The sequence below is a fragment of the Trichosurus vulpecula genome, chromosome 1, assembly GCF_011100635.1.
Source record: "Trichosurus vulpecula isolate mTriVul1 chromosome 1, mTriVul1.pri, whole genome shotgun sequence".
Taxonomy (NCBI): Eukaryota; Metazoa; Chordata; class Mammalia; order Diprotodontia; family Phalangeridae; genus Trichosurus; species Trichosurus vulpecula.
Genome location: NC_050573.1, coordinates 398,548,405 through 398,573,973, shown reverse-complemented (window position 1 = coordinate 398,573,973; position 25,569 = coordinate 398,548,405). Strand labels below are relative to the sequence as shown.

The following is a 25,569-nucleotide window of genomic DNA, read 5'->3' as shown; positions in this document are numbered from 1 at the left end:
CTAATCAAGGAAAGCAATCCATTAGATACATAGTCTCCATTTCCAGCCTGGTTTTGTGTGTGTGTGTGTGTGTGTGTGTGTGTGTGTGTGTGTGTGTGTGTTTCACACTTAAATGGAAACACATACAAATAAGAGCTGTGTGTACAAATCCCTTCTGCCAGCCTATGAGGGAAAGTAATGAATGGGGGCCGTTCTGTGTCAGGAGGCATGACCAATTCTAGAGGAAGGATGCTGTCACTCTGGCATCCTAGCAGCTTTATTTATGATACGCCAAAGTATAAAACCACAGGGCTGGCTGGAGCCTGGCTCTCCAGCCCTAGTGATCGCCTGCAGGGACCACGCAAACGGAAGCCTCCAGAGAGGTCGTCTTCTCCAGGGTGCTTGGGGTCTATTTTTGAGAACTATGACAGGGAAAGACTTCCTCCATTGGCACCTGCTGACTTTGCTTCTCCTCCCTTTTTGCCTGGGTCAAGATGAATACATGGAGGTGAGCAGAAGAGCTAATAAAGCGGTGGCAAGAATAGTGCAAAGCCACCACCAGACTGGCAGGAGGGAAAAAGTGAGAGAGCGGAGCCATCCTATAGCGGGGACTGTGGATAATAACACATCTCCACACCCAAAGTCCTTGAGGCCAGAGGTTCTGTCGCACCCTGAATTTAATGATCTGGTCCAGATCACCTCATACAGGGTCCAGGTACTCTGAATTCCTCTTCTAAGCCTAACTTTGAAGCTTAATGAGGTTAATAACTTGATTTATGTTAACTTTATTTATGTTAATAACTTTAACATCTTTTTTTAATATGCATTATTTCAGCTGAGGCTGCTAGGCATTCTATTTTTAAAAGTGTTTCCTAAGCTGCTTATGGGGATGGGAGGTGGCTGGGTGGGGAGACCAGCATCTGTTAGAGCACCAGCAGGGTGGTAACGATGTGGTTTAATAAAAAGGAGACAAATGGTCAATTCACTGGGATGTGAAGGATTTGATACAGAACAGCCTCCTTTTGTGGAAGGCAGCCAAGCTCTTTACAATCTTTATCTATCTACATATCATCTATCTATCTCTCTATCTACCTACCTATTTCTTTGTCTGACTAGCTGTCTACATATGTCTATCAAATCTCTCTCTCTCTCTCTCTGTATCTCTGTCTCTCTCTCTGTCTCTGTCTCTCTCTCTCTCTCTGTCTGTCTCTGTCTCTCTCTGTCTCTGTCTCTCTGTCTCTCTCTCTGTCTCTCTGTCTCTGTCTCTCTGTCTCTCTCTCTGTCTCTCTGTCTCTGTCTCTCTGTCCCTCTGTCTCTCTCTCTCTCTCTCTCCCTATCTATCTCTATCTCTCAACAGTCGTGCATCTGATCTGGATGTTTGTGAAGAAAGGGGGAATTGTCAATACCTGCAAACAGATAAAATACTCAAGGTAATTCTAAGAAAGTCAGACTTCCTAAAACAGTGGTGGGGGAAAGCTCTCCACTCTGAGTTAATAAAAAATGATTGCATGTAATACCATGTATCTTATGGTGACCATTTCTCTAGGTAATTTGATATATATGCAGACCACTGAACCTCAGTGTTTATTTTGTGTAGCAGGTACCAAGTTAAAAATAAGGGCTAGCTATGTGCGCGTCCCAAATGCAGCTTTAGAAACCTGAATTGGTATCTGACTCAAACTGATCATTAAGGAGGACTCTTCTTTAGAGTCCCTGCCCTTCAGAAAACTGACTTTTGGGTCAAGAAAGTATTGCCTTTTGGGGGGTAGAACTCCAATTGACTGCACTCAGGTGACGTTAACAATGTCATTTGGAACCCCAATGCTAGGAAAAACCACCTTTGAATTAACTGGGACATGTGCTATTTTCATTAAATAAAAACTAGTGAATGACTCTTTTTGGATTCCCAGTGCTTAGCATAGTGCCTAACACATAATAGGTACTTAATCAATGCTTTTTGATTGATTGATTACAGGTAGTAGGCTATGGTGAGAAGGTTGAGGATTAAAGGTCAAGAATAGTTATTTCCATTTATGAGCCATTTTAACAACACAGCTAACTAGCTTTTACTAGAGAAATACCCTGTTTCTATTCACTAAATAGCAGCAGATAGGAAGAAAACACAAATTTACTAAGCACCTACTATGTGCCAGGCATTATACTAAGAGCCTTACAAATATCTCATTTGATCTTCACCACAAGTTAGGGGGTGGGGGAGAAGGTCATAGTTGTTTGTGGTCTTTAAATCTAGGGATAAGAGGGCCTACAGCTTACTAACCTGTATGCACCAGATCTCCAGGGTTATGTAGTACAGTGAAAGAGAAATGGACCTGAGATTTCACCAGCCTGGCTTGTTGCAGTTTGTCATGCAGTAATTAATCAGTGCTGCCAACCCACATCTGCCTCACTCTGTCTCTGGTAGCTCAAGCTGTTCTTGACAAACCAGAACTAATAGAGAGGAACCTGTCACCTCTAGGGCAAAGCCTACATCAAACCACAGAGAAAGGGGGGAAATGGATTAGCCAGTAATTAAAAACTACAACTAGCAGATGTTAAACTTCAGAGATGAAACTTCAGCTTTCTGAATTCTTGGCAGAGCATGGTATAGCATAGAAAGCTCTGGGTCTGGAATTCATGAGGTTATACAATTAGGGCTGAGAGGAAATCTTGGAGGTCCTTCTACTTCAACTCCTTCACTCTTCAGATGAAGAAATTCAGGCCTGGCTGAGTGTCCAAAGTCACACAGGTAGTAAGTATCAGAAGTGGGATTTGGACCTAGATGCTCTGACTCCCAAACCAATGATCTTTGCATCACTGGAGAACCTGGATTAGAATGCTACTCCTTACTACTGGGGTGATTTAGGCAAGTGGCTCTGTTTTCCTCACCTGTCAAATGAAAGGGTTGAACTAGAAGATGACCTCTGAGATTCTTTCAAATCCTGTCACCCATGTGGCTAAGCCACATGTAGCTAATAAGCAAGGAAATCCCCTATTTGATCCAGAAAAGTAGCCAAGCACCCCCCCAAAATAAGAGCAGCGATTGACCATGTGAATAGCTAGGAAAGGATCTAAGTTAAGCCCAGGTGAGTGGTACGGCATCTCTGCCAAACAGAAGAACATGGTCCTGGGTTCAGTGAGCAGCCTCACTCATTGTAAGCTATTCTGGTTACTCCCTCTCTAGGTTCTTCCTAGGGCTAGGTTCCTAGGAATAGAGTTGTCATTTGTTTTTAATCTTAAAGGTTGATCTCCTGGACATAGAGTTGATGCTTCTTCACCTGAATCAGACAGGAAGGTTTATAGACAGGCCAAGTAGATCTCTTGAGGTTCCATTTGCCTCTATGGGTGATTCAAAAGTCCCTTAAGGGCTTTTGCAATTAACCAGAGCCTTGAAAGGGAAGACTACAAAGGAGAAAGCTTTTGTATGAGTATGTCATAGAGTCTTAGGTTAAATGCTGGTGGGGACATTGGAGGTAATTGAGTTAAACCCCCTCATTTTACAGATGAGGAAACTGAGGCCTAGAGAAGTTAAGGATTTACCCAAGGTCACACAAATATTAAATGTCAGAGGAAAAATTTGAACCCTATTCCTTTCACTCCAAATCCAGTACTCCTTCAACTACACCCTGTTGGATTAGTATCTTCCTTGAGCCATTCCCACAAGGTTCTGTCTCAAAACTGTGGCAGAACTGTGTTCTCCTGCTTAGACCCTGTTTCCCAGTATAATGCTCTCCTCATTACTCCTACTTTGAGAGACAACCTCACATCCCCGGGTCTGGGGGCACTAAAAATGCTTCCAGTTTATTACCTGAGGTTCAATTAAAACTTTTGTATACCTGTCTCTTTTCCCTTACAATTTCTTTTTGACACTGACATGAATTACTGGTGGCTATGAAAACTGGCAAAATCCCACCAGGGAAATCTGGATAATTACTTTTCAGGTTACAGTAAGCTTTGGCCTCACATATGGGATGACTCAGTTGACATCTTTAGCTTTCCAGGCTGCCCAAAATCTCCCTAGTGCTCCTTAACCAATCAAGTGTGGCTGATTCTTTTCCCACCAACTTGACAACTGGGGCTTGGAAGGTGGCCACATTCACACAAGATTGGTGTTGGCTGGCTTAGTAGAAATTTTCTCTGGCTCACTGGATGGCTGCTGCAGGGCCTGGAAATAATGTTCTATTCTCTCTTGGGGTAACTTAATAACAATCTTTAAAGTAACAGGGGAAAAAAGATGAAGGGCTTAGGAAAAGTCTGTCTGCATTTCTGAATAAAGGCATGATGAAATTAGAAGACCATGGTGGTCACAGTAAGTGGCCTTCACTCTTATTTTCAGCTCAGAATGCTTCTCTGAAGCGTCTTTAACTATTATAAGGAAATAGGCTAGGAGAAATCTGGAGCACAATCTCTTTGGAAAGACTTTTCTTTTTGTTTTTCTTGACAGGAAATCCCTTAGCAACAAATATTGTTTTAGAGAAACCATTGTATTATTAAAACACATGTAGGAAGTTTTTCATATAACAATTTTTCATATTATACAGTTGATGTGGGTTTTGCCAACTTGAGCTCATTCCTAGTGATTTGGCAAGTAGCACTAACCTTCCAGCTGCTCAAATGCCTTCTTGGAATCAACTCTATTCATTTTTAAATCAAGATAGAAAAATGGAAAGGGCCCCAGGGTGGTCAGACCTTAGTGATCATCTGCCTCATCTAGTCTGTCTATTACTACCTGAAAAGACCGAACCTCAGAGAGAGGAAGAGACTCTTCCAAAGACAGTGTCCTAGCTTGTTAGTGGCAGAACCAGGATTAGGACTCTGACATTTATAAGAAAAATTAACAAGTGAAAATTAGAAGACCACAAGGTAGTCTCATTTTAAAAGTGAAGTCAAAGTCATTTTGGAATTTATAGTGATCTTCTTTCCCTAAGGAAATAAATAAATAGTATTGATTTAGTATGGGGCAGCTATTATAAAATAGGCATTTTGTTATCATAGTGCAGATGATTCCAAATAGCCAAGAAGTAACCAAATAACTGTTTCTATAACTGACTGGGGCTTGATAAGCCTCTGTTGATATAAATGATGCTTAAATTGGCCTTTGGGGATTGTAGACGTTTGGGGAAGGGAAGATCCAAGGATTTTGGATTTAGGTCTGGAAGGTACAGCTAGTTCAAGCTCCCTGACCCCCACCCAACCTTCTCATTTTAGAGATGAGGAAAATGAAGCTCAGCCAGAGAGATTAAGTCTCTTGCCAAGGCAGCATATGAAGCAAGCAATAGGGCTGAAATTTGAACTCAGGTCCTCTGCCTCTAAATCCAGTGCTCTTAAGGATCCTATCAGATTTTTACTATCCAAAGGGATTTCTTGCCATTGCTGATATCAGTAGCAAAAGGAAAACTCTTTCCTGGAGTGTCCTTGCTACTTCCTTATGGGCTCCTTTATAGGATCATTGGATTTAGAGCTAGAAGACAGGGTCATCTGATCCAACCTCTGCATCTTAGAAATAAGGAAACAGACCCAGGCAGGGAGAGTGACTTGCACCGCCCCCCCCCAAACAAAACAAAACCAGTAAGTAGCTGAATTGGGATTCATTCTCAGATTCTCTGGCTCAAAATCCAGTTTTCTTTCCATTGCCTGTTTTTGCTTATTCTTCTCTTCCTGGGGTTGCATGGTTACGAGAATGGCTGCCTCCTCCTTCCGCCATATTTGCTTTATTAGCCTAGAGCTGGACCCCAAACCATTTAGATGCCAAGGTGAGATGGAAATCAAGAATGAATGGGCAACTTCAATTGAAGTTCTGTTCTGTATCTTTTTTAAAGACATCTCAAGCTGGAGCACTTCCACCTGACTGCAGCAAATGTTGCCATGGAGATTTTGGGTACCGAGGCTACCAAGGTCCTCCTGGACCACCTGGCCCCCCTGGAATGCCAGGTAAGGATGAAAAATGGAAAGCATTGTGTTACATCCTTCTCACCACTGACAGGGCTGGAGGCTGGGACCCACTCTTTTCTCTAATACCTGTAGGAGTGGTCTAGTAGAAAGTGGGTTGGGCAGAAGGAATAGGCATTTAAAACAGAGAACAAACTGCAGCCCCTATTGTTGCTATGACTGTCTTGCTGCTTATATTATTTTTGTGGCTAGTCATAAATGTGGCTTATTTTCTCACTTAGATGATGAGCTCCTAGAAGTAAGACCATATCCTATGCTCAATGTGTCTTCTATAATTCTTAGCATCATGCTTTCCATGTTGCAGGTGCTGAATGAAAAAAATAATTTTTTTTTAAGTTTTAAAAATTTTATCTGGGGCAGCTAGGTGGTATAGTGGCCCTAGTGTCAGGAGGACCTGGGTTCAAATCTGGCCTCAGGCACCTGACATTTACCAGCTGTGTGACCCTGGGCAAGTCACTTAATCCTGATTGCCTCACCCTCCTCCACCCCCAAAATCTTTTTTTAATTGATGTGTTTTATTTTTACATAACATTTTGTTTCCCTTTCCCTCCCTCATACATTGTTCAGAGAGCCATGCCTTGTGACAAAAATTAAAAAGAAGAAAAAAAGAGTGATTCAACAAAATCAAGCTCTACAACTGTGCCTAATAAGAATGGCCAACATTTATAAAGCAGTTTACAAATATAATCTCATTGCATCTCCACAACAATCCTGGGAAGTGGGCGCTGTCAGTGTCCCCTTTTTACAGATAAGAAAACTGAGACAGACAGAGGTCTGTCCAGGGTCACATAGCTAGTGGTTCTCAGAAGTCAAATTTGAACTCAGGTCTTTCTGACTCTGGGTTGAGCACTCTATTCACTGTGCCACCTTGTTGTCTCTAACAGCTGTCTTTTAGTAAATTCCATGCCCAGAGTCCCTAACATATTGACTTCCTTTTTTTTCCTTATCATTATTTATTTATTTATTTATTTAATATTTTTAGTTTTCAGCATTAATTTTCACAAGAGTTTGAATTACAAATTTTCTCCCCATTTCTACCCTCCCCCCACTCCAAGATGGCATATATTCTGATTGCCCCATTCCCCAGTCAACCCTCCCTTCTGTCACCCCACTGCCCCCCATCCCCTTTTCCCTTACTTTCTTGTAGGGCAAGATAGATTTCTATGCCCCATTGCCTGTATATCTTAATTCCTAATTACATGCAAAAACTTTTTTTTGAACATCTGCTTTTAAAACTTTGAGTTCCAAATTCTCTCCCCTCTTCCCTCCCCACCCACCCTCCCTAAGAAGGTAAGCAATTCAACATAGGCCACATGTGTATCATTATGCAAAATCCTTCTACAATACTCATGTTGTGAAAGACTAACTATATTTTGCTCCTTCCTATCCTATCCCCCTTACCCAATTTTCTCCCTTGATCCTGTCCCTTTTCAAAAGTGTTTGTTTTCGATTACCTGCTCCCCCTATCTGCCCTCCCTTCTATCATCCCCCTTTTTTGTCACCTTCCTCCTTCTCTCCGGTGGGGTAAGATACCCAATTAAGTGTGTGTGTTATTCCCTCCTCAGGTCAAATCCAATGAGAGCAAGATTCACTCATTCCCCCTCACCTGCCGCCTCTTCCCTCCCAACAGAACAGCTTTTTCTTGGCACTTTTATGTGAGATAGTTTACCCCATTCTATCTCTCTCTTTCTCCCTCTCTCAAAATATTCCTCTCTCATCCCTTAATTTGATTTTATTTTTTTTAGATATCATCCCTTCATATTCAACTCACCCTGTGCACTCTGCATATATACATATATATATATATATATATATACATATATATATATATATATGTATATATATATATATTCCCTCCAGCTACCCTAATTCTGAGGTCTCATGAATTATATACATCATCTTTCCATGTAGGAATGTAAACAAAACAATTCTACTTTAGTAAGTCCCTTATGATTTCTCTTTCTTGATTACCTTTTCATGCTTCTCTTGATTCTTGTGTTTGAAAGTCAAATTTTTCATTCAGCTCTGGTCTTTTCACTGAGAAAGCTTGAAAGTCCTCTATTTTATTGAAAATCCATATTTTGCCTTGGAGCATGATACTCAGTTTTGCTGAGTAGGTGATTCTTGGTTTTAATCCTAGCTCCATTGACCTCCAGAATAACATATTCCAAACCCTTCGATCCCTTAATGTAGAAGCTCCTAGATCTTGTATTATTCTGATTATGTTTCTACAATACTCAAAGTGTTTCTTTCTGGCTGCTTGCACTATTTTCTCCCATATTGACTTCTTACTTCTTACCAGCTTCAACTTACTATTTGTGTGACCTTGTATAAGTCATCTCCTCCCCTCTGGTTCTGAAATTCCTCATTTGAAGTGAAGGTTGGACTAGATGATGTCTTAGAACTCAGCAGTGGGGAACCTGTGGCCTCAAGGCCACATATGTCCTTCTAGGTCTTTTGTGTGACCTTTTGACTGAGTCTAAGTTTTACAGAACAAATCCTTTTATTAAGGGGATTTGTTCTGTGAAGTTTAGATTTGGTTAAAAGGCTGCACTTGAGGACCTAGAGGGCCTCATGTGGCCTTGAGGTCACAGATTCCTCACCCCTGCATTAGGTCTTTCCACCTTCAACATTCTCCATCTACATCTTAGTTTTAAAATGAACCTACTACTCCCAAGCACACAGGATAGCATCACCACTTAGGGCATCAAGGCTGCAAGACATTGGCTCATTTGGAAGCTGAAGCACCACCTGGGTCTGTTACCTTATTTGCCACACTGTGCTCAGAATGGAATAGTCTAAGTGTATTAATACTATCCAATTCAACCAATATTTATTAAGCACCTACTATGTGCCACGGACTGTGCTAAGTGCTGGGGATACAATTAGTAAAAAGAAAAACAATCCCTGCCCTCAAGGAGCTCATAATCTGGTAGGGAGTAAACACTAAAAGGGAGTCAGGAAAGGGAGGGGTGAGGCGAGACAGGATGTCAGGGGATACCCTCTTGTTTCCTAGAGTTGAAACCAGGCAGGGCAGCAGGTGCAGGGTAGAATGCTCCTACTTAAAGGGTTGCATTTGCTTAGCATCTGCCAATACTCTTTTAGTTTATGTTCTTGTCTAGTCACTGGTTGTCTGGAGAGTATGGAGTCCTGCGTCAGCTACACAGATTCTGCTACTGTGCATATTTACTACAATTTATTGCCCACTGGTGGATCACTGTGCTTTTAAATTCCTGTCCCTCCGAAGGTGGAGGAGGCCAAAATTCTATAATAAAAAGGACACTGAGGGTGGAGAGGGTGGGGTGGGATGAGAGGCTTCTTTCTTTTCAAGGGGCTGTCATTAAAAGAGACAATCCCAGAGAGGTCAAATACCATCAGCCACCAACACTTTGCATGGAGGCATTGGGATCACAAGATTTTTGAGCTGAAAGGGACCTCAGAAGTCATTTTAGTCCAACTCCATTATTCAGTTAGGTGGGGCAGTGGGTAAGAACATGGGACTTAGAGTTAGGAAGTCCTAAATTCAAATTTGACCTCAGACACTTACTAGCTGTGTGACTCTGGGCAAGTCATTTAACCACTCCCATCCTTGGTTTATTCATCTTTAAAACGGGGATAATAATACCCTTACCTCCCAGGTTTGTGGTGAGGATTGAGGGAGGTAATATAAGTACAACACTTTGCAAGCCTCCAAACACTATATAAATGCTAATTGTCATTATTATTATTATTATTCAAAGAAAGAAACTGAGATTCAGAGAAAGGAAAGGTCACACGGGTAGTTAAGTGGCAGAGTTAGGATTTGAATGCACATTTTCTAATGCCAATTTCAATAACCAGTTTACTATAACAAATACAGGCTCTTGTTTAATTATCCTTAATGGTATCTGCCTCTTCATGGCCCTGTTTGGAGTTTTCTTGGCAAAGATGCCGTAGTTGTTTGCCATTTCCTTCTTCAGCTCGTTTCACAAATGAAGAGCTGGAGCAAACAGGGTTAAGTGACTTGTCCAGGGTCACACAGCTACTGAGAATCTGAGGCCAGATTTGAACTGAGGAAGATGAATCTTCCTGACTCCAGGCCCAGCACTCTGAGCACTATGGTGCCACCTAGCTGCCCATGTGTTGCCCACTCTTGTCCAAAGTCCCCATCACTCTCCCGACACAGTCATTGTGTACTACAAGTACATGATTTCCTAAGGGTTGGAGGCTTGGCATCGTTAATCAGACCAGCTCTTGAGACCCAACATCTAACAGGAAATAGAGCTATTTTCCTAAGAGGTGCCCCACTATACCTAAGTAGATAGTTTTCTCCTTTCCTGAAAGTTTCATTTTAGAAACTTTTCCATCATTGACCATATGGATGTAGCACATACTTAATTCATTCCCTGAATAACTTGGAAACTTACCCTGTGTTACTTGAAAAGAAGGAAACAAGGTTAAAGTGTGAGTAACTCCAGAATATTAGAGAATAAATCCAGCATGCATTCTTATGTTCAACAACCATTTATCAGTTTTTTAATATAAAGGCAGCTATAAAGGGGAGGGGGGAAAAACAGTGGCTAGAGGAAGGCTTCTAGTCTTGGCCCCATCAGTAGAATTGAGGGGTGGGACTAGATAGAACTACAATTATAGATTTAGAAGGGAACTTCTCATTCAACCCAGTCATTTCACTGATGACAAAGCTGAGGCCCAAGGTTATTGAGGCACAATTTGAACTCAGCTCTTCTGACTCCAGAGCCGGCTCTCCTTTCACTGTACCACGCTGACCTCTCAAGGCTTTTTCCATCTTTAACATTCTATGTTTCTGTGATTCATTGTACAAGGAAATAGGGGAGATTCAAAGATTAAAAACCATATAGTCCCTGCAAGCAAAGAGTTTACAGTCTAGTAGGCACAATAAGACGTGCATGCAAATAACTAAACTGAGGCAGAATGGGATAAGTACTTGAGAAGAGTTCAGAGTGCCTTAATAATTGAGAAGGGGTAGAAGGGGTAGAAATCCCTTGAGAAGGGGTAGAGGCCCACAAATAACTATTCACATTTTCAAGACATTTTAAGAGAGCCAGAGTGCTTTCCTCTCAACAGTCATGCAATGAAGTAGGTTTTGCAAGAATGATTATCCTATTTCATTGCCTAGAACAATATCTGGCACATAGTATGCACTTACTAAATATTTGACACCCATTTTACAGATGAGGAAATTCAGGCTCAGAGAGATGAAATGATTTGCCCAGAATTCCATAGGGGTTAAATGTTGGAGCTGAAATGCAAAGGCAGGTCTCCTAACTCTAAGTTTAGGACTCTTTTGACTAAAACAAAATTCTTAGTATAGAAAGTACAATCAACATTAAATTGTCACTGTAGGGTGTGTCCATAGGTGGAATGAAGCAGAGATTTCAAATGTGAAAGGAATTATGATTTTTCACATTAATCAATATGATATGTGTAATGAATGTACTAATAATCTGGATTTCTCAGAGTTGGCTTTTCTGGCTTGAGAGTCAGAGACTCACTATGCAGCTTAGAGTTATCCATCACCCTGACATTCCTATACTTGTACTGTGCCTACGTAACTTAAGTGAGGGGAATCAAAGATTTTAGCACCTATTCCCATCACAGATATCTGGTCCTGTGCCCCACCAAGTAATCATAACCTCCAAGACTTGAAACAATCAACTTGAAAACTGTTCCCACAGGACTCAAGAGCACCTATGTTATCCTGCATTCATAGGCTTGTTGTGGGAAACCACTTGGGCCCTGGAAATGATTGTTTTGTAATCCACCTTCCCCCCTTTTCCCACTTGTGATTTATGTATATAAGCTTTTCCTTGATTCCAGCATGTGGAGCTCTCCTCAGGAGAACCTCAAAAAGTCTGCAGACCGATTCCCCACTCTGGAAATAATTAATTAAGCTGCTACTTGTCTCCTGGCCCTTCTGTCTCTGGCCTGCTTTGTGAGGCTCTGGCTATTCACAGGTTAGAGACTGGTCCTGTCTGGATTACATCTAAAATTCTGTTAACACAAGCAATTCTATAAACCTGTTTTTAGGGATAGTGTGAACTCTTGGACTGACTATTCCTAGTGTTGTTTTTTTCCTCAACAGTACATTCAATTCCTAGCCCCAGATGGTTTCTAGACATTTTAGCTCTTGGTGAGGTCTAGGCAACACAAAATTGAAGGGGGACGACATTCGTAACAGAAAGATGCATTTTAAGATGTCAACATGCTCTTCGTAGGAGCTGTTTTTGACAGTCACTTGGTATTTTCAATTTTGACACTATGGTGGAGAAATTTCACCTTGCCTGTTGGTTTCATTAAGGAAAGAAGACTCATGAGTCTGAAAGTGAATGCCAACTTGGCAAGTACGAATGTTCTCAAATGCTATCTGGTTATTTTAAGGAAACCACGGCAACAATGGTAACAATGGAGCCACCGGGCATGACGGGGCAAAAGGTGAGAAAGGAGACAAAGGAGACCTGGGCCCTCGAGGAGAGAGAGGACAGCACGGCCCTAAAGGAGAGAAGGGCTATCCTGGGATTCCTCCGGAGCTGCAGGTAGGTGGCCCCTAAGAACTGGATAAGGTCTGGGCTGCACCATTCAGTGGCAAGAGTGCTGGAGGAGGAATTGGGAACCCTAAGTTCCCTCACTCAGTCCATCCCTGCTCTTGGAAAGCTGGCTCCATGGCACTTTTTCTTTCCAAGGGTCCAAGCCTTTCTGAGATTCTGCCTAGGGTGTCTATAGTGTGCACTTAATAAACGCTTGTTGATTGGGTGGTTGATATAATATGGCCCCCAAGACAAAATACCCAGAATGCACCTCCCTCTTTTAATGCAAACAAAGATTACATTACCTTTTTTTTTTGTTTTTGGTTGCTATGTCCCACTGTTGACTCATATTGAGTTTGCCATGTATTACAAACTCATAGACAGGCTAGATAACAAGCCTAAGAAGATAATATTTTATAGGGATACAGGCAAAATCAAGCACATCTTTAAAAAATCAACTCTTTATGTAGAGGATAGAGAAGATAGTGATAGATGTTAGATCCAGCTGGTAAAGCTGGATGAGAATTAACAGTGCGATTTAGCAGATAAAGAAGCCGCCTCTATCAAAGATTGTGTAATAGCAGTGTGAGGCCTCTCTGAGCTTTGGGTTTGTGCTGAGGAGTGCATGGTGGGAAATAATTTAGACCTTCACTAAGCATGCTGGGGTTGGTAATTTTCAACTTATCTTGTTAGCCAAAGAATGGGTGAATAAGAGGGCCCCTGGGGTGGCAGGGCAGGGGATATGGAGTAGAAACAGCTGCAGAAACCTGGCTGGGGGTGGGGTGGGGTGGGGTGGGACAGACACAGCTGTGTAAGAGTTGGAGCTGATGTGGCAATGTTAAATAGCTCAAGATGCTGTTTTCTCTTTTCAAGCCATGGGGAAATGTAGTCAAGATGAGGGGGAGAGGCAAAGAGGTGATTGCAAAGCCAACTATTTGTAATCTCCCTTGCAGTTGGGTGCCAGTGGTATTTGCTTCTACACATATTTCTTGATTCTGCTGTATACTGTGTAATGGAGCTAGTTTTACTTCTTAAACTTCAGGAGTGACCCAGGCATGTGTATTTCCTTGTTTCCATTGGTTTGTGGCATGAGTGTTCAGGGGACAGATCTGGAAACAACAAAGATCATACCTTTTCCTAGTATAGGGCTGAGATCCCAACTTCTGTTAGGCCCAACCCAGTCTTTCATTAGAGAATCTCTAACTGGGAGCATAATTAGGAGACATTCATTTGTTTCACAACTACAGTTATAAAAAATTTTAAGTTCTAGACATGAGGGTAATAACCTCTGATGTAAGAGGATCCTTTTAAAACTCATTTTAGGAAAACCTTTTAAATGTCATGACTTTTGCAGAAATACATTTTAAAACTACCTAGACAAGGCTGAAATTGGCATTGTATGTAAAATCATTATTTTCTGGCCTTTATTCTGGCTTAGAAATTGGTTTACATGGTTCCACTGCTGAAACAGAGCAGGAAAATCACTTTAGTTTGTTTTAGTTGGCAATGTGGGACAATACCACTGGTGTATTAAAATTATTCCTCATAATTGCCTTTGAACTATTGAACCTATTAGAAATATGGAAGTTATTGAACTTTCATATTTCCATAAATACTGTAATTTATACATGATTATAATCTATTATAGCACTCAATGTTGGTATGTAAATGACATCTCTGACGCTGATATAACATACAAACAAAAACTGATTATATGTTAATCTATGATGTCCATTGGTAGGAGTGCTCACTTTGGTGAAATCACTGTGCTAGGTGCTAGAGATACAAAGATGAAATAAGACACATCCTGCCTTAAGGAGCTTCCAATTCTTATTATATTTGTATAAAGCTTTATAATTTACAAAGGATTTTCTCATATATTATCCCATGTGACTCTTAGAACAAAACCATGCTATAGAAAGGGTAGATATTATTTTTTCCCATTTTATAGATAGGAACACTGAAGTTGAGCAAGGGTGACTTGTCCATGACCACATAGCTGGTCAATGTTGGAGTCAGGTTTTGAAGCATCCAAAGTCAGTGTTCTTTTCCCAATACCACATTCAGAAGATATTAAATGTCTGGTTTATCTGCCACAATGACACCCCCTGCTCCCCCTTCCCTCTGCTGCTACCCTAGCACAAGACCTCATCACCACTTACCAATTCTACTTCAGTGGCTTTCTAACAGATCTGCATACCCCAATCCATCCTTCCTATTTCTGCCAGCCTAATGTTTATGCACATATCTGATTATATTACTCCATTGCTCAAAAAACATCATCATTGGTTCCCTATTGCCTACCAAGTGAAGTTCAGTGTTCTTCAGTTGACATTCCAAGCTTTTCCCAATATCATATACTGGTGCTCTGGTCAGACTGTACCATTCTGTCCCCTTACCTCCCTTACCCCCATCAGACATGCCCAACTCTTTCTCTCCTCCCACCTGGGTATTATTCCCTGTTCCTGGACTAGCTTCCCTCTACATCTTTGCCTTTGAAAGGCACCATGCCGAGGTAGGGAGAACCCTGGAGGTGAAGTCAGGAGGGACCCACATTGGAATCCCCACCCTGATGCTTCCTTAACATGACTGAGCTTCACTTTTACCCATCTGTGAGTTAGGAAGAAAAATTGATGGTACCTACCTCACAGTGTTGTGATGCAATCAAAATTAGTTATTCTCAGGACTATTTAAATATAAGTAATCATGAAAGAACTTTATCCTTATATGGAAAGTCAAAGTAGCGCAACCTGAGAATCAGGAAGATAAGGTTTTAAAAGTGCTGCTTCTGACCCATCTTAGCTGCACAACCACAGGTAAGCCCCAGGCCGCTATCTAATATTATATGGGACACAGTTGCCAAACTCTATCCTGGGAAGGGAGTTTTCATAAAAGGAATACCCCATATGCATTAAATCAAGGTTAGGTCCAAAAAACGACAATTGAAGCATTAAGTGACAGTTATTTTTTGACTGTTAAATTACTGTATTCAGTCATTTTTCAGTTGTGTCTGACTCTTTTTTTTTAACCCTATTTGCGGATTTCTTGGCAAAGATACTGGAGTAGTTTGCTATTTCCTTCTCAAGATTATTTTACAGATGAGGAAACTAAGACAAACAGGGTTAAGTGACTTGCCCAGGGCCACACAGCTACTAAGTATCTGAGGCCAGATTTGAACTTAGGAAGATGAGTCTTCCTGACTCCAGGCCCAGCACTCTATCCACTATGGAGCCACCTTTTAAATTCCTACCCACCTTTTAAATCCCAATTCAGATCATGATTTCCCTTCGCGAAGCTTTCCTTATTCCTCCTCGCCTGCCATACTAGCAAGCTCTCAGACTTCATGTGATGTTTTGTTCCTCTCTGTATCCTACTAATCACACCTTATTTTACATCATAGTTATCATTATGTTGGTATTTTAGCTCCTGATAACCTGTGATCTCCCTGAAAGAGATCGTTTCTAAACTTTGTATTTGCCCCGGAGTCAAGCCTGGCACCCATCTGGACTACATCTAATACAGAAGGCAATTAGTAGATATTTTTTAGTAGAAAAAAAATACTGAACTTTCCTGCTAAACCTGGACCTGGGTTCAATTTCAGACTCTGCCACTCACTCCTTGGGTGACCTTAGATAAGTTGCTTAACCTCTGTAGGCCCCAATCTTCTCATCTGTCAGATGGAGGGGCAGGACTTGAGGTAGCATGGGCTCCTGAATATAATGATGGAATTGGAGTCAAAAAGATCCGGATTCAAATCTTCATTATCACTTAATTCAAATGAAATTCAAAATCACTTCAAATCACTTCATTAGCTATATGTCTGCCCCTGAGCAAGTCACTTCACTGCTTCGTGCCTCATTGGCTTCTTCTGTACAATTAGGGGATCTGGACTCCATGACCTCTAAGTTCTCCTAGTTCTAAATCTATGATCTTCTAAATTGAAATAGAAGAGAATAACTGAGATGTGGTTGGGCCTCCTGGCTCCTTTTCATGTTCTACCTTTACTCATTCCTTAATTGAGGCTGTTTCCACAGATTGCCTTCATGGCTTCCATGGCCACTCACTTCAGCAACCAGAACAGTGGAATAATCTTCAGCAGTGTGGAAACCAACATTGGAAACTTCTTTGATGTCATGACTGGGAGATTTGGGGCCCCAGTGACAGGTGAGCAGATTCTGTTTTGTTTTTTCAAAGTCAGTGAGACAGGAAGGAATTCTTTGTCTCAAACAGGCAAAAAAAGCAGTTTATTAATGACTTTTTGATGGGTCTCAACATAGAGGAATTTGGAGCTGACTGCTAAACTGCAGAAATAATCACAGAATTTGAGTGGGAAATGGGACATTTAAGGGGACATCTAGGTCAACGCATGGCCCAAGAGGAATATCTTCTATAGCGGAGGTGTCTAAGCACCTAGCATTCCTCAGTCTGGCAGAACTAGATTAAAATGTAATTGGGAAATATTAAATATTAACAAAATAAAAATACAATAGAACTCAGATAATAGTAATATGTGATTTTCTAAGTCAAAATGTGGCTTTAGGGATCCTTATACAGTTTAGTGGCCCTAATTCTATTTGAGTTTGATACCAATGGTCCAGGGGTGGGGAACTTGTGTGGCCCTTTGACTGAATCCAAACTTCACAGAATAAATCCTCATAATAAAAGAATTTGTTCTGTAAAGCTTGGACTCAATCAAAAAGCCGTACATAAGGACATAGAAGGCCACATGTGATCTTGAAGCCACATGGTCTAGTCTATATCCTCTATGACAAGCAACTGGTCATCTAGCCTCTGCTTGAAACCCTCTAACGAGGGGGAATCTATTACTTCCTAAGGAGGCTCATTCCAAAGATGTCCAGTCCTCAACCTTCCTGATAAAGGAGAAGCCCTCCTGCAACCAGAGATATGGAAGATCTCTATTAGCTCACTTGCGAAATGAAAGGGGTGGATAGACGATCCCTAGGACATCTTCCAGTTCTAAAACTGATCTTTCTTGGCTCTGCCACCTATTGTGTGACATTGGGTCCAACTTTGCTTATCATAAAGTGGGCAAAAGAATACCTGCATCACTTTTCTCATGGGGTTGTAGAGAATAGAGGTGTAACCAGAGTAGGGTAGGAGCTTTATTCCTAGGACAGAGAATGAAGAAGCTAGCATGAAGCACCATTCTGGAAAATGTTTAGTTGGTTGGTATAGTGGCTAGAGCGCTAGGCCTAGAGTAAAAACTGACCTCAGACATTTGCTATCTGAGTGACTCTGGGCAAGTTACTTAATCTCTGCTTGCCCAAATTTTCCCATCTATTAAATGGGTAGGATTATTGTGAGGATAAAGAGATATAGAAATGCTAGTTATTATCCTCTGCTACCCCTGCCCCTGCACTGGCTGTGGTAGCCTTAACTTAGGGCACACCTCCTCCCCCTGGAGCATGCTTCCATTCCTCTCAGCACAGCCAAGGTGAGCCTAATCTCCTGGTCCACCCACCTCACCACTTGTTCCAGGCACAGAATATGTCTATGAATGGCAGGGATCACAAGAGATTCAATTCAATTACGCTAAAGAAGCATTTATTCAATGCCATTATCAGTCACTTAGCCATCATCATTCTTTCAATCTTATTCAGCCCTTCCAAAAGCCTGCAGAGTTATCCACTGCCTTTTCAGATGTGCGCTTATACTCTTACAAAGACATCCAATGCACTCCAGGCTGCTAACATAACATGGGTAACCTTGGACTGGGGCTGACTTGAAAATACTTCTCACCTTCCCTCACCCCACCTTGGCCTATGCATTGACATATGCACAGATGTTAGGGAGATTTCCCTCTTAACCTCAGAGCTACGCTTTTATTATCTTCTTCTTAGTTCACTGGGAGGATTTTAGAATCCAGCTCTCCTAATGTTTCTGTTCATTTTTTATTAATGACATGGAATTAAAGAAATCCCTAGGCTTTTTGAAGAAAAATCAGTTCTTTGTTGCAGTTTTAGTCCTTTTCTGAAAAGATGGTGATCTAGATTTGGAGCTGTTGTTCAGTTGTGTCCAACTCTTCATGACTCCAATGTGGGGTTTTCCTGGCAGAGACACTGGAATGGTTTGCAATTTCCTTCTCCAGCTCATTTTACAGATGAGGAAACTGAGGCACACGGGGTTAAGTGACTTGTCCAGGGTTACACAGCTAGTGTCTGAGGCCAGCTTTGAACTTAGGAAGATGAGTCTTCCTGACTCTAGGCCCAGCACTCTATGCACTATGGTGCTCCCCTAGTGCCCAGATTTGGAGTAACAGAACCCTCTCGTTTGAAGTACTGGGCCACCAGGTTGATGGTGTGTGGTTTCGCACCTTTCCAATATACAACAAGAAAATACATCAACAATATTTCTTTTGAGATTATTTATAGATTGTGCTAGAGGGGATGTTAGAGCCATCTAGCACAAACTCCTCATTTTCCAGATGAAGAAACTGAGGTCTAGGATAATGATTTGCCTGGAGTTTTATAGGGTTTAGGATCCTAAACCTGGCACATTACACTGTTTCGGGCCTCCTTGTTCTAGTCTAAGACCTACACAGCTTTAAGTCTTCCAGTCCTCTATTATCAAGCAGTTCCTAGGTGCTTGTCAGGCCATAAGATCTCTACTGCCAGGCTCAAGCCAGTTCACTTTGCTGACCCAGAGAAAGATTCAGTTGATCAGAAGCATCAATTCTGCAAAAAAAAAATTCTGGGGCAGGAGTTTGTCTGCAAATGCCAACAGTTACCTTGTAATGAGCATGGCATTATAATAAAATAGAATTCTACTCTTTTTTTCCCAAATGAGTCAGGGTCTGCAGAAAATAAACAAAAGAGAAGAACTAATTAGTTAAGCAGAAAACAAAACTATCCTGAAGATAGTTTCCTCCCCTCAACATCTAACTTTTTCTACTCCCCAGGACAAAAGCCTTGAGATATGCCCCTAGGAAAAGAATAACAGTCAGTTAGTCAATAAACATTTATTAAGTGCCTACTATGCACTGCCCCAGGCACCACTGTACTAAGCTCTTGTGGGTACAAAAAAAAGGCAAAATACAGTCCCTGCTCTAAAGGAGCTCACAGTCCAATGGGGGAGACAATATGCAAATGATTACGTACAGACAAGTTACAAACAGGATAAACTGGAAATAATTAACATAGGAAAGGCACTAGAAGTAAGAGGATTGTGGAAAAAACTCCCTGTAGAAGTTGGCAATGGAGTCTTTGATCAAAAGATCTTCCAATTTTTCCTTGTTATTTTTCTATTAAGCAATAGCAATTGATTCACTAAAAGAAAGGATGGCACTTTGCAGTTACAAAATTCCCCAAAAGCAAACATGTCCTTATAAACTTTATCAACTGGAGAATAGAACTGCAGAGGCCAGACCTTATGAAGATACTACAGCGGTCAAGGTTTTACTGGCCTCAGTAAAACTAGACACTTTGGAGAGGAAGGCAGAAACATAAATAAACAGATATCAAACACATTCCTTTTCCTTATGGATCTTATAATTGAACAGGGGGTCCATAAGCACACACATGAAAAAATGACTTAAGGACATTTATCAAGCCTTCTAATGATGCAAACAGGCCTTCAAAAAGGGATCCGCTAGAAACTGGTTTTCTCTACCTAGGTCTAACATGGAAATCCAATGAGACCACAATGGGGACCTTAAGCATGTCTCTTATTCATGCCTGATTCAAGTATATTACATGTGTTATCTTTTTTTCCTTCTTCTTATCATAAACTTGTCAAACCCTGAAAATAAATGACCAAAGAGCCACAGAGGTTATACACCAATTGTTAACTCTGAAAATGCCAAAGAACTCACAGAGGTTGTATACCAACCACAATTTCTGGAACCCCATCCCCTCCCCAAGAAAAAATAAACCTGAAGAGCTCACAGAGGTTATAGACAAAAAACTTCTTTATTCCATTGGAGAAAGGGAAACTAGACACATGTGCAGCTAAGACTGAGGAGACCCCGAGGCAGTGAGGCTAAGCCTTGATACGTACAGTTGTAGCTAGACAAAGAACCAGGCGGTGAGGTATAATAGCAACAATAAGGCATATTTGCTGAGTGACAAAAAGTCTATTTTTGTCAGGGCTTCAGGACTGGAACGTGGTTTCTGCACATGCTTGTCCAAACTCAAGGACCACCTGGGACTGGTCTGAACCAATTCTGTGATTTAGTTGCAGCAGAATTCATCCAGAGGGTGAGCACAAAGGATTGTTGTTATGCCAAGCTCAGGGCACAGCCTGCTTGTTGGACTTAGCTCTGGAAAACAAGGTGTCTGCTAATAGTGAGAAAAGAGAGGAGTGAAATGAGAGAAGTCTTGGAATGGGGGTCCTGACAGACTTAACAATGATAAATAAACACAAAGATTTTAATATAGAAAGAAGAAAAGAGAGGATTGTCGAAACCACAAACATTATCATGTGATGCAACTAGGTGGCTCAATGGATAGAATGCTAGCCCTGGAGTCAGGGGGATCTGAGTTTGAATCGGGCCTCAGACACTCACTAGCTATGTGACCTCTATCTGCCTTAATCCACTGGAGAAGGAAATGGCAAACCACTCCAGTATTTTGCCAAGAAAATCCCGTGGACAGTATGGCCCACTGGGTCATAAAGAGTTAACAAGATAATAATAAAATTACCCTGTTTGTGTCCCCTTCTGAACTTTTTGTTTTGTTTACTTCTGTGTAATTAAAAAAAGTCCTTGATGTTTTTTCTTTTTGTTTTCACTATCTCTATCACTTTCTGTGGCATCTTCTCTAGGGGTCTATTTCTTTACCTTCAGCATGATGAAACATGAAGATGTGGAAGAAGTGTATGTGTACCTGATGCACAATGGAAATACAGTCTTCAGCATGTACAGGTACCTGGCTTTTCTTTTCAAGGCCCTTAAACATATCCCTGTTTGATATAAGGGGTTAGATGCCAGGGGTGAGAGGTGGGGGGTGGGGTAGGCTTCTAGAGAGTTTGTCTTGTCAAGAAATGGGTCCTCTTTTCCCAGAGCTTCTGCTTCATAGATTTATGTAGACATGCCTATATCTATCGGGACTTAAACCTTTTGAGAATAGCCCCATTTAAGTCATAAGCAGTGATGTACTGGAACCAGCTTGGACTGATCCCAAGAGTCAGTTAAATTTTTAACATGAGTATTAATTCCTTGGAAATCAGCAAACATTACAAATAGGGAATTGATGTATTATTTTGTTGACTATCTAGACTTTTTTAAAAATTATGGGAAAAGTGTAAATAATGCAGATTAAACGTAAAAGTGTGTTCATCAGACATATCTCCCCCCCTTCCCCCCCTCCACCATGTTGCCAGCACACTTCTGGCTTTGAGGTAAAGAATCCATTGAACTCAAGAAGAGTTTAGCAGCCACTACTAATGGCCCCATGATTAAGTGGCAGATGAAGATTTACTAGTTAATGGTGACACATTTTGTCATAAAAAGTATTGGACTTAAATGGGGATGTGGCAAAACTGGATGCAAGTCCCAGCCCTGTTACATGTAAATAGTTAGACTGTAGGCAAATCATTTCATCTCTGTCTGCCTCTGTTCTCCTCTCTATTAAACAGGGATAATACCAATTTAAAAATTATTTATTGATAATACCACTTGTAAAGAAAGAGACTAGCAGAAACATTAGATAAGTTAGTTATTACAATTTCTCATTTTATGTATCTTTCTCTGTCTTCATTTCCTCTTCCATCACTTTCTTGTTCCCTTTCCCTATTGAAAAACATTTATTCATTTTCCTTCCTCCATTTCTTTTCCTTCTCCCTTGACCAAGCCATAGTGCTTCCAGTCTATCCCCGCCCCCCCACCAGCACCCAGGGCTAAAGTGGCTGCTGGGGCCTGAATTGGAAGATGGTGGGCTTCAAAGTTAAGCTTTCCCCGTGTTGGCCCCAGTACTAACAGGCTCTCAGAGGTACCTGCAAGTCCTATGGGGCAAAGGCCAAGGACTTGGTCCAGGATGATTGCCTTGAACTCCCAACCTGGCTCCAGAGAAACTCCGGGCTTCCAAGAGGGACATTATATGTTTTGCTTACATTTTAGAGGGAACTTGATTCAACAGTTCAATCCAGGAAACATTTATTAAGGTCTAAGTGCCCAGCACGATATTAAGCAATTGGGCTACAAATGCCAAAAGCAAAATACACCAACAGTCCCTTAGCTTAATGGAATTTCCATTCAACTGGGGGAACTTTTGCAGCTAAGCATAATTCAATATAATTTGAGGAGGGAAAGAGGGGAGGGGAGATGGATGGGGAAAAGCTTCAGGAAGGCTGTAGCACCTAAGCAAAGCCTACCAGAGATTCTGACAGGCAGAGGTAAGGAGGGGATGCAAGTACCCGGGGCTGGAATATTCAATTCAGCAAGGACATACTTAGTCCTGCTGGAATGTTCAGGTCAGCAAGGACATACTTAGTCCTGCTTAAGAGTGGACCAACTTCCCTAGGTAGGCCCTAGGCTGCTTCAGTCTCTAGGTAGGCATAGGCTCTCTTGAGGCATCTAGGTGGTACACAGTGAACATAGCACTGGGCCTGGAATCAGGAAGACCTGAGTTCAAATTTGACTTCGGATACTAGCTCTGTGACCCTGGGAAAGTCACTTAAGCTCTGTCTGCCTCGATTTCCTTAACTATAAAATAATAGCATCTACCTTTCAGGACCGTTGTCGGGATCAAATGAGGTAGTTTTGGCCAAGTGCTTAAGAAGTGCTTGTTTCCTTCCTCCTTGAAATGGACCAGACGTTTTCTGGGCTGGATTATAAGAAAATCTGCTTTTAAGCCTTCCTTTATTTAGTTGCTAAGACTTGTCAATTTTATCTCCACTACATGTCTCACATTCATCCGCTATTGCCCGTCACGTATCTTCTATCCCAGTGAAGAACTGAATCACCTCCCAATCTGATTATTTAATGGCCTCCAACTGCTTTTCCCATTTCAAATCTTTCCCATATCTAATCCTTTCTCTATATAGCTGTCAGACTGATTTTCCTAAAGTACACATCTGTCCATGTCACTTCCCTGTCAGCAAACTCTGGTGGCTTCCTATTATCTCTAGTATCAAATACGAACTCCTCTGACATTTAAAACTCTTTATAGCCTGGCTCCAAACTACCATTCCAGACTTCACCACACTCTTTGGTAAATCCACCTTAGCCTTCTTGCTGTTTGTCTCTCACCTCCATGCCTTTGCTCAGGCAGTCCCCCCCTACCTAGAATGCCCTTTCTTCTTATCTCCAGCTCTTAGAATTCTTAGTTTTCTCCAAAGTTCAACTCAACTTCTTTCTTTTACCTATTTGCTAATCTCTCCTTTGCCAAGGACCCCCCAAATTACCTTGTGTCTATTTCATACATATTTTGAATATAATTATTTTAAAATATGTGCACCTGCTCCCTCCCTCTATAGACTGTAACTGTATTGCAGGAAGGGACTTTTTCATTATGTCATTGTATATCACCTGCTCCTAACACAATGCCAGGCTCACAGTAGGTATTAATACTGGCTTTTGTCTTGATTTTTTTTATTATATTGGTATAGGACACCTACTCTGAGCCACATGGCACTTCTTTAGATACTAAGCCTACTCCCTCATTAGCAGCTTTGTGCAACTGTATTAGGCTGGGGTGTATTTCTGAGAGGAAACATTTACATTTTGGTGTTTCTTTGCAAGCTTCCCAAGAAATGTGTCTTAAAAAAACAAGTGCCTAATATTATTCACTCTTCTCTGTGCCAAATAAAACAAGTTAATATATACTTATACTTTCTCCTACAAAGACATATTGAAATTATTTCGATGAAAAATTGAAATAACTAGGTGCTATGACTCAGAAGCCAAAACTCTTTTCTGTAAATCAAAGGATAGAAAGTTACAGCATAGGACAATTTCCTGACTTTTTTTTCACTTCAACTGATGCCCTGACAAAATTGCCAAGTTTTTCTTGTGAGCTGATCTATATGGGAGGGTTGCTTTGTAAAATGTCACAAAAAATGTCACAGAAAAGATCTTACCTTTTCCTCCATAGCTATGAATCAAAAGGAAAATCAGATACATCAAGCAATACTGCAGTGCTGAAACTGGCCAAGGGGGATGAGGTTTGGCTGCGAATGGGGAATGGGGCTCTGCATGGAGATCACCAACGCTTCTCCACATTCGCAGGCTTCCTGCTTTTTGAAACTAAGTAAAAAAGAAGAAGAAGAAAAAGAAAAAAATCATCTGCATGGGGGGCGGGGAAGTTTTTTTGTCCAAGGGTGATAATTCTTATGATATTTCTTATGGTCTGAGGAAGATTTGAGAGTTGTGGAATAACATGTCAGGATCAAGAGAAGCAATTCTGATGCTTTACACAGACAAGCATCATCATAGGCAGCCAATATAGACTTAGAGACTTGGGATGACACAGTCAACCTGTGAAACAAGTCACCAAAGACAGTCTGTGCTAAAATGCTCAGCATCTTCATCATATTCCACCAAACACCCAAAAGAGAATTCCTTTTTGCCAGGGGGTGGGGGGCAGAGAGGACTGTTTAAAAGTTATCTGGCAAGAGCTTTAAGGGTCAATCTATCTCATCTGAGGCCTTCACATTGATCATTTCAATATAAGCCAATGCTTGTCATAACCATATACAGATACTTGCCTAGACAAACTGGTCCTGAGTAAGCTCCTAGTGAAAGGACAAGGAAAACAGAAAGTCCCTAAGGATTAACTCCTTTGAAGATTCGATATCAAGCTCTAAGTTGCTGCTGTGGGATCCCCTACTTCTTGGGAATTCAGCTCAAACCCATTTCAGAGCAAAGCAGAAGTGAACTTGGTGCTCATGTATCCTGCTAGATTAGGTTTCTCTTAAGAACCAATCAATCAATAAGAATTTATTAAGGACCTACTACGTACAATGGGCACTGTGCTCAGTTCTGGAGATGCAAAGAAAAAAAATGAAACAACTGTGGAAAAATGAATTTAAGTGTAAATTAAGGAAGAAGTGGCAAGAGCTTTACCAATGAAAATCTGATATTATCTAATAGGATTCTGTTGGGGGTGGGGAGAGTATTGATCAGCACAGCCATTCAAAGGCC

At 41.2% G+C, this 25,569-nt stretch overlaps 1 protein-coding gene across 2 annotated transcripts; it reads left to right on the top strand.

Annotated features, from left to right (window-relative positions):
- The first annotated feature begins 403 nt into the window (after positions 1 to 403).
- On the top strand, positions 404 to 24,680 carry C1QTNF3 (C1q and TNF related 3). 2 transcript variants are annotated; one of them, XM_036742025.1, is made up of 6 exons: positions 404 to 487; positions 5,796 to 5,907; positions 12,325 to 12,479; positions 16,505 to 16,634; positions 21,252 to 21,351; positions 24,521 to 24,680. In XM_036742025.1, exons 1-6 carry the CDS (start codon positions 404 to 406, stop codon positions 24,678 to 24,680), a joined length of 741 nt encoding a protein of 246 aa, XP_036597920.1. The 2 variants fall into 2 exon arrangements, with proteins under 2 accessions (XP_036597920.1, XP_036597919.1); XM_036742024.1 differs by having other exon boundaries at positions 404 to 694.
- The last annotated feature ends 889 nt before the right edge of the window (positions 24,681 to 25,569 follow it).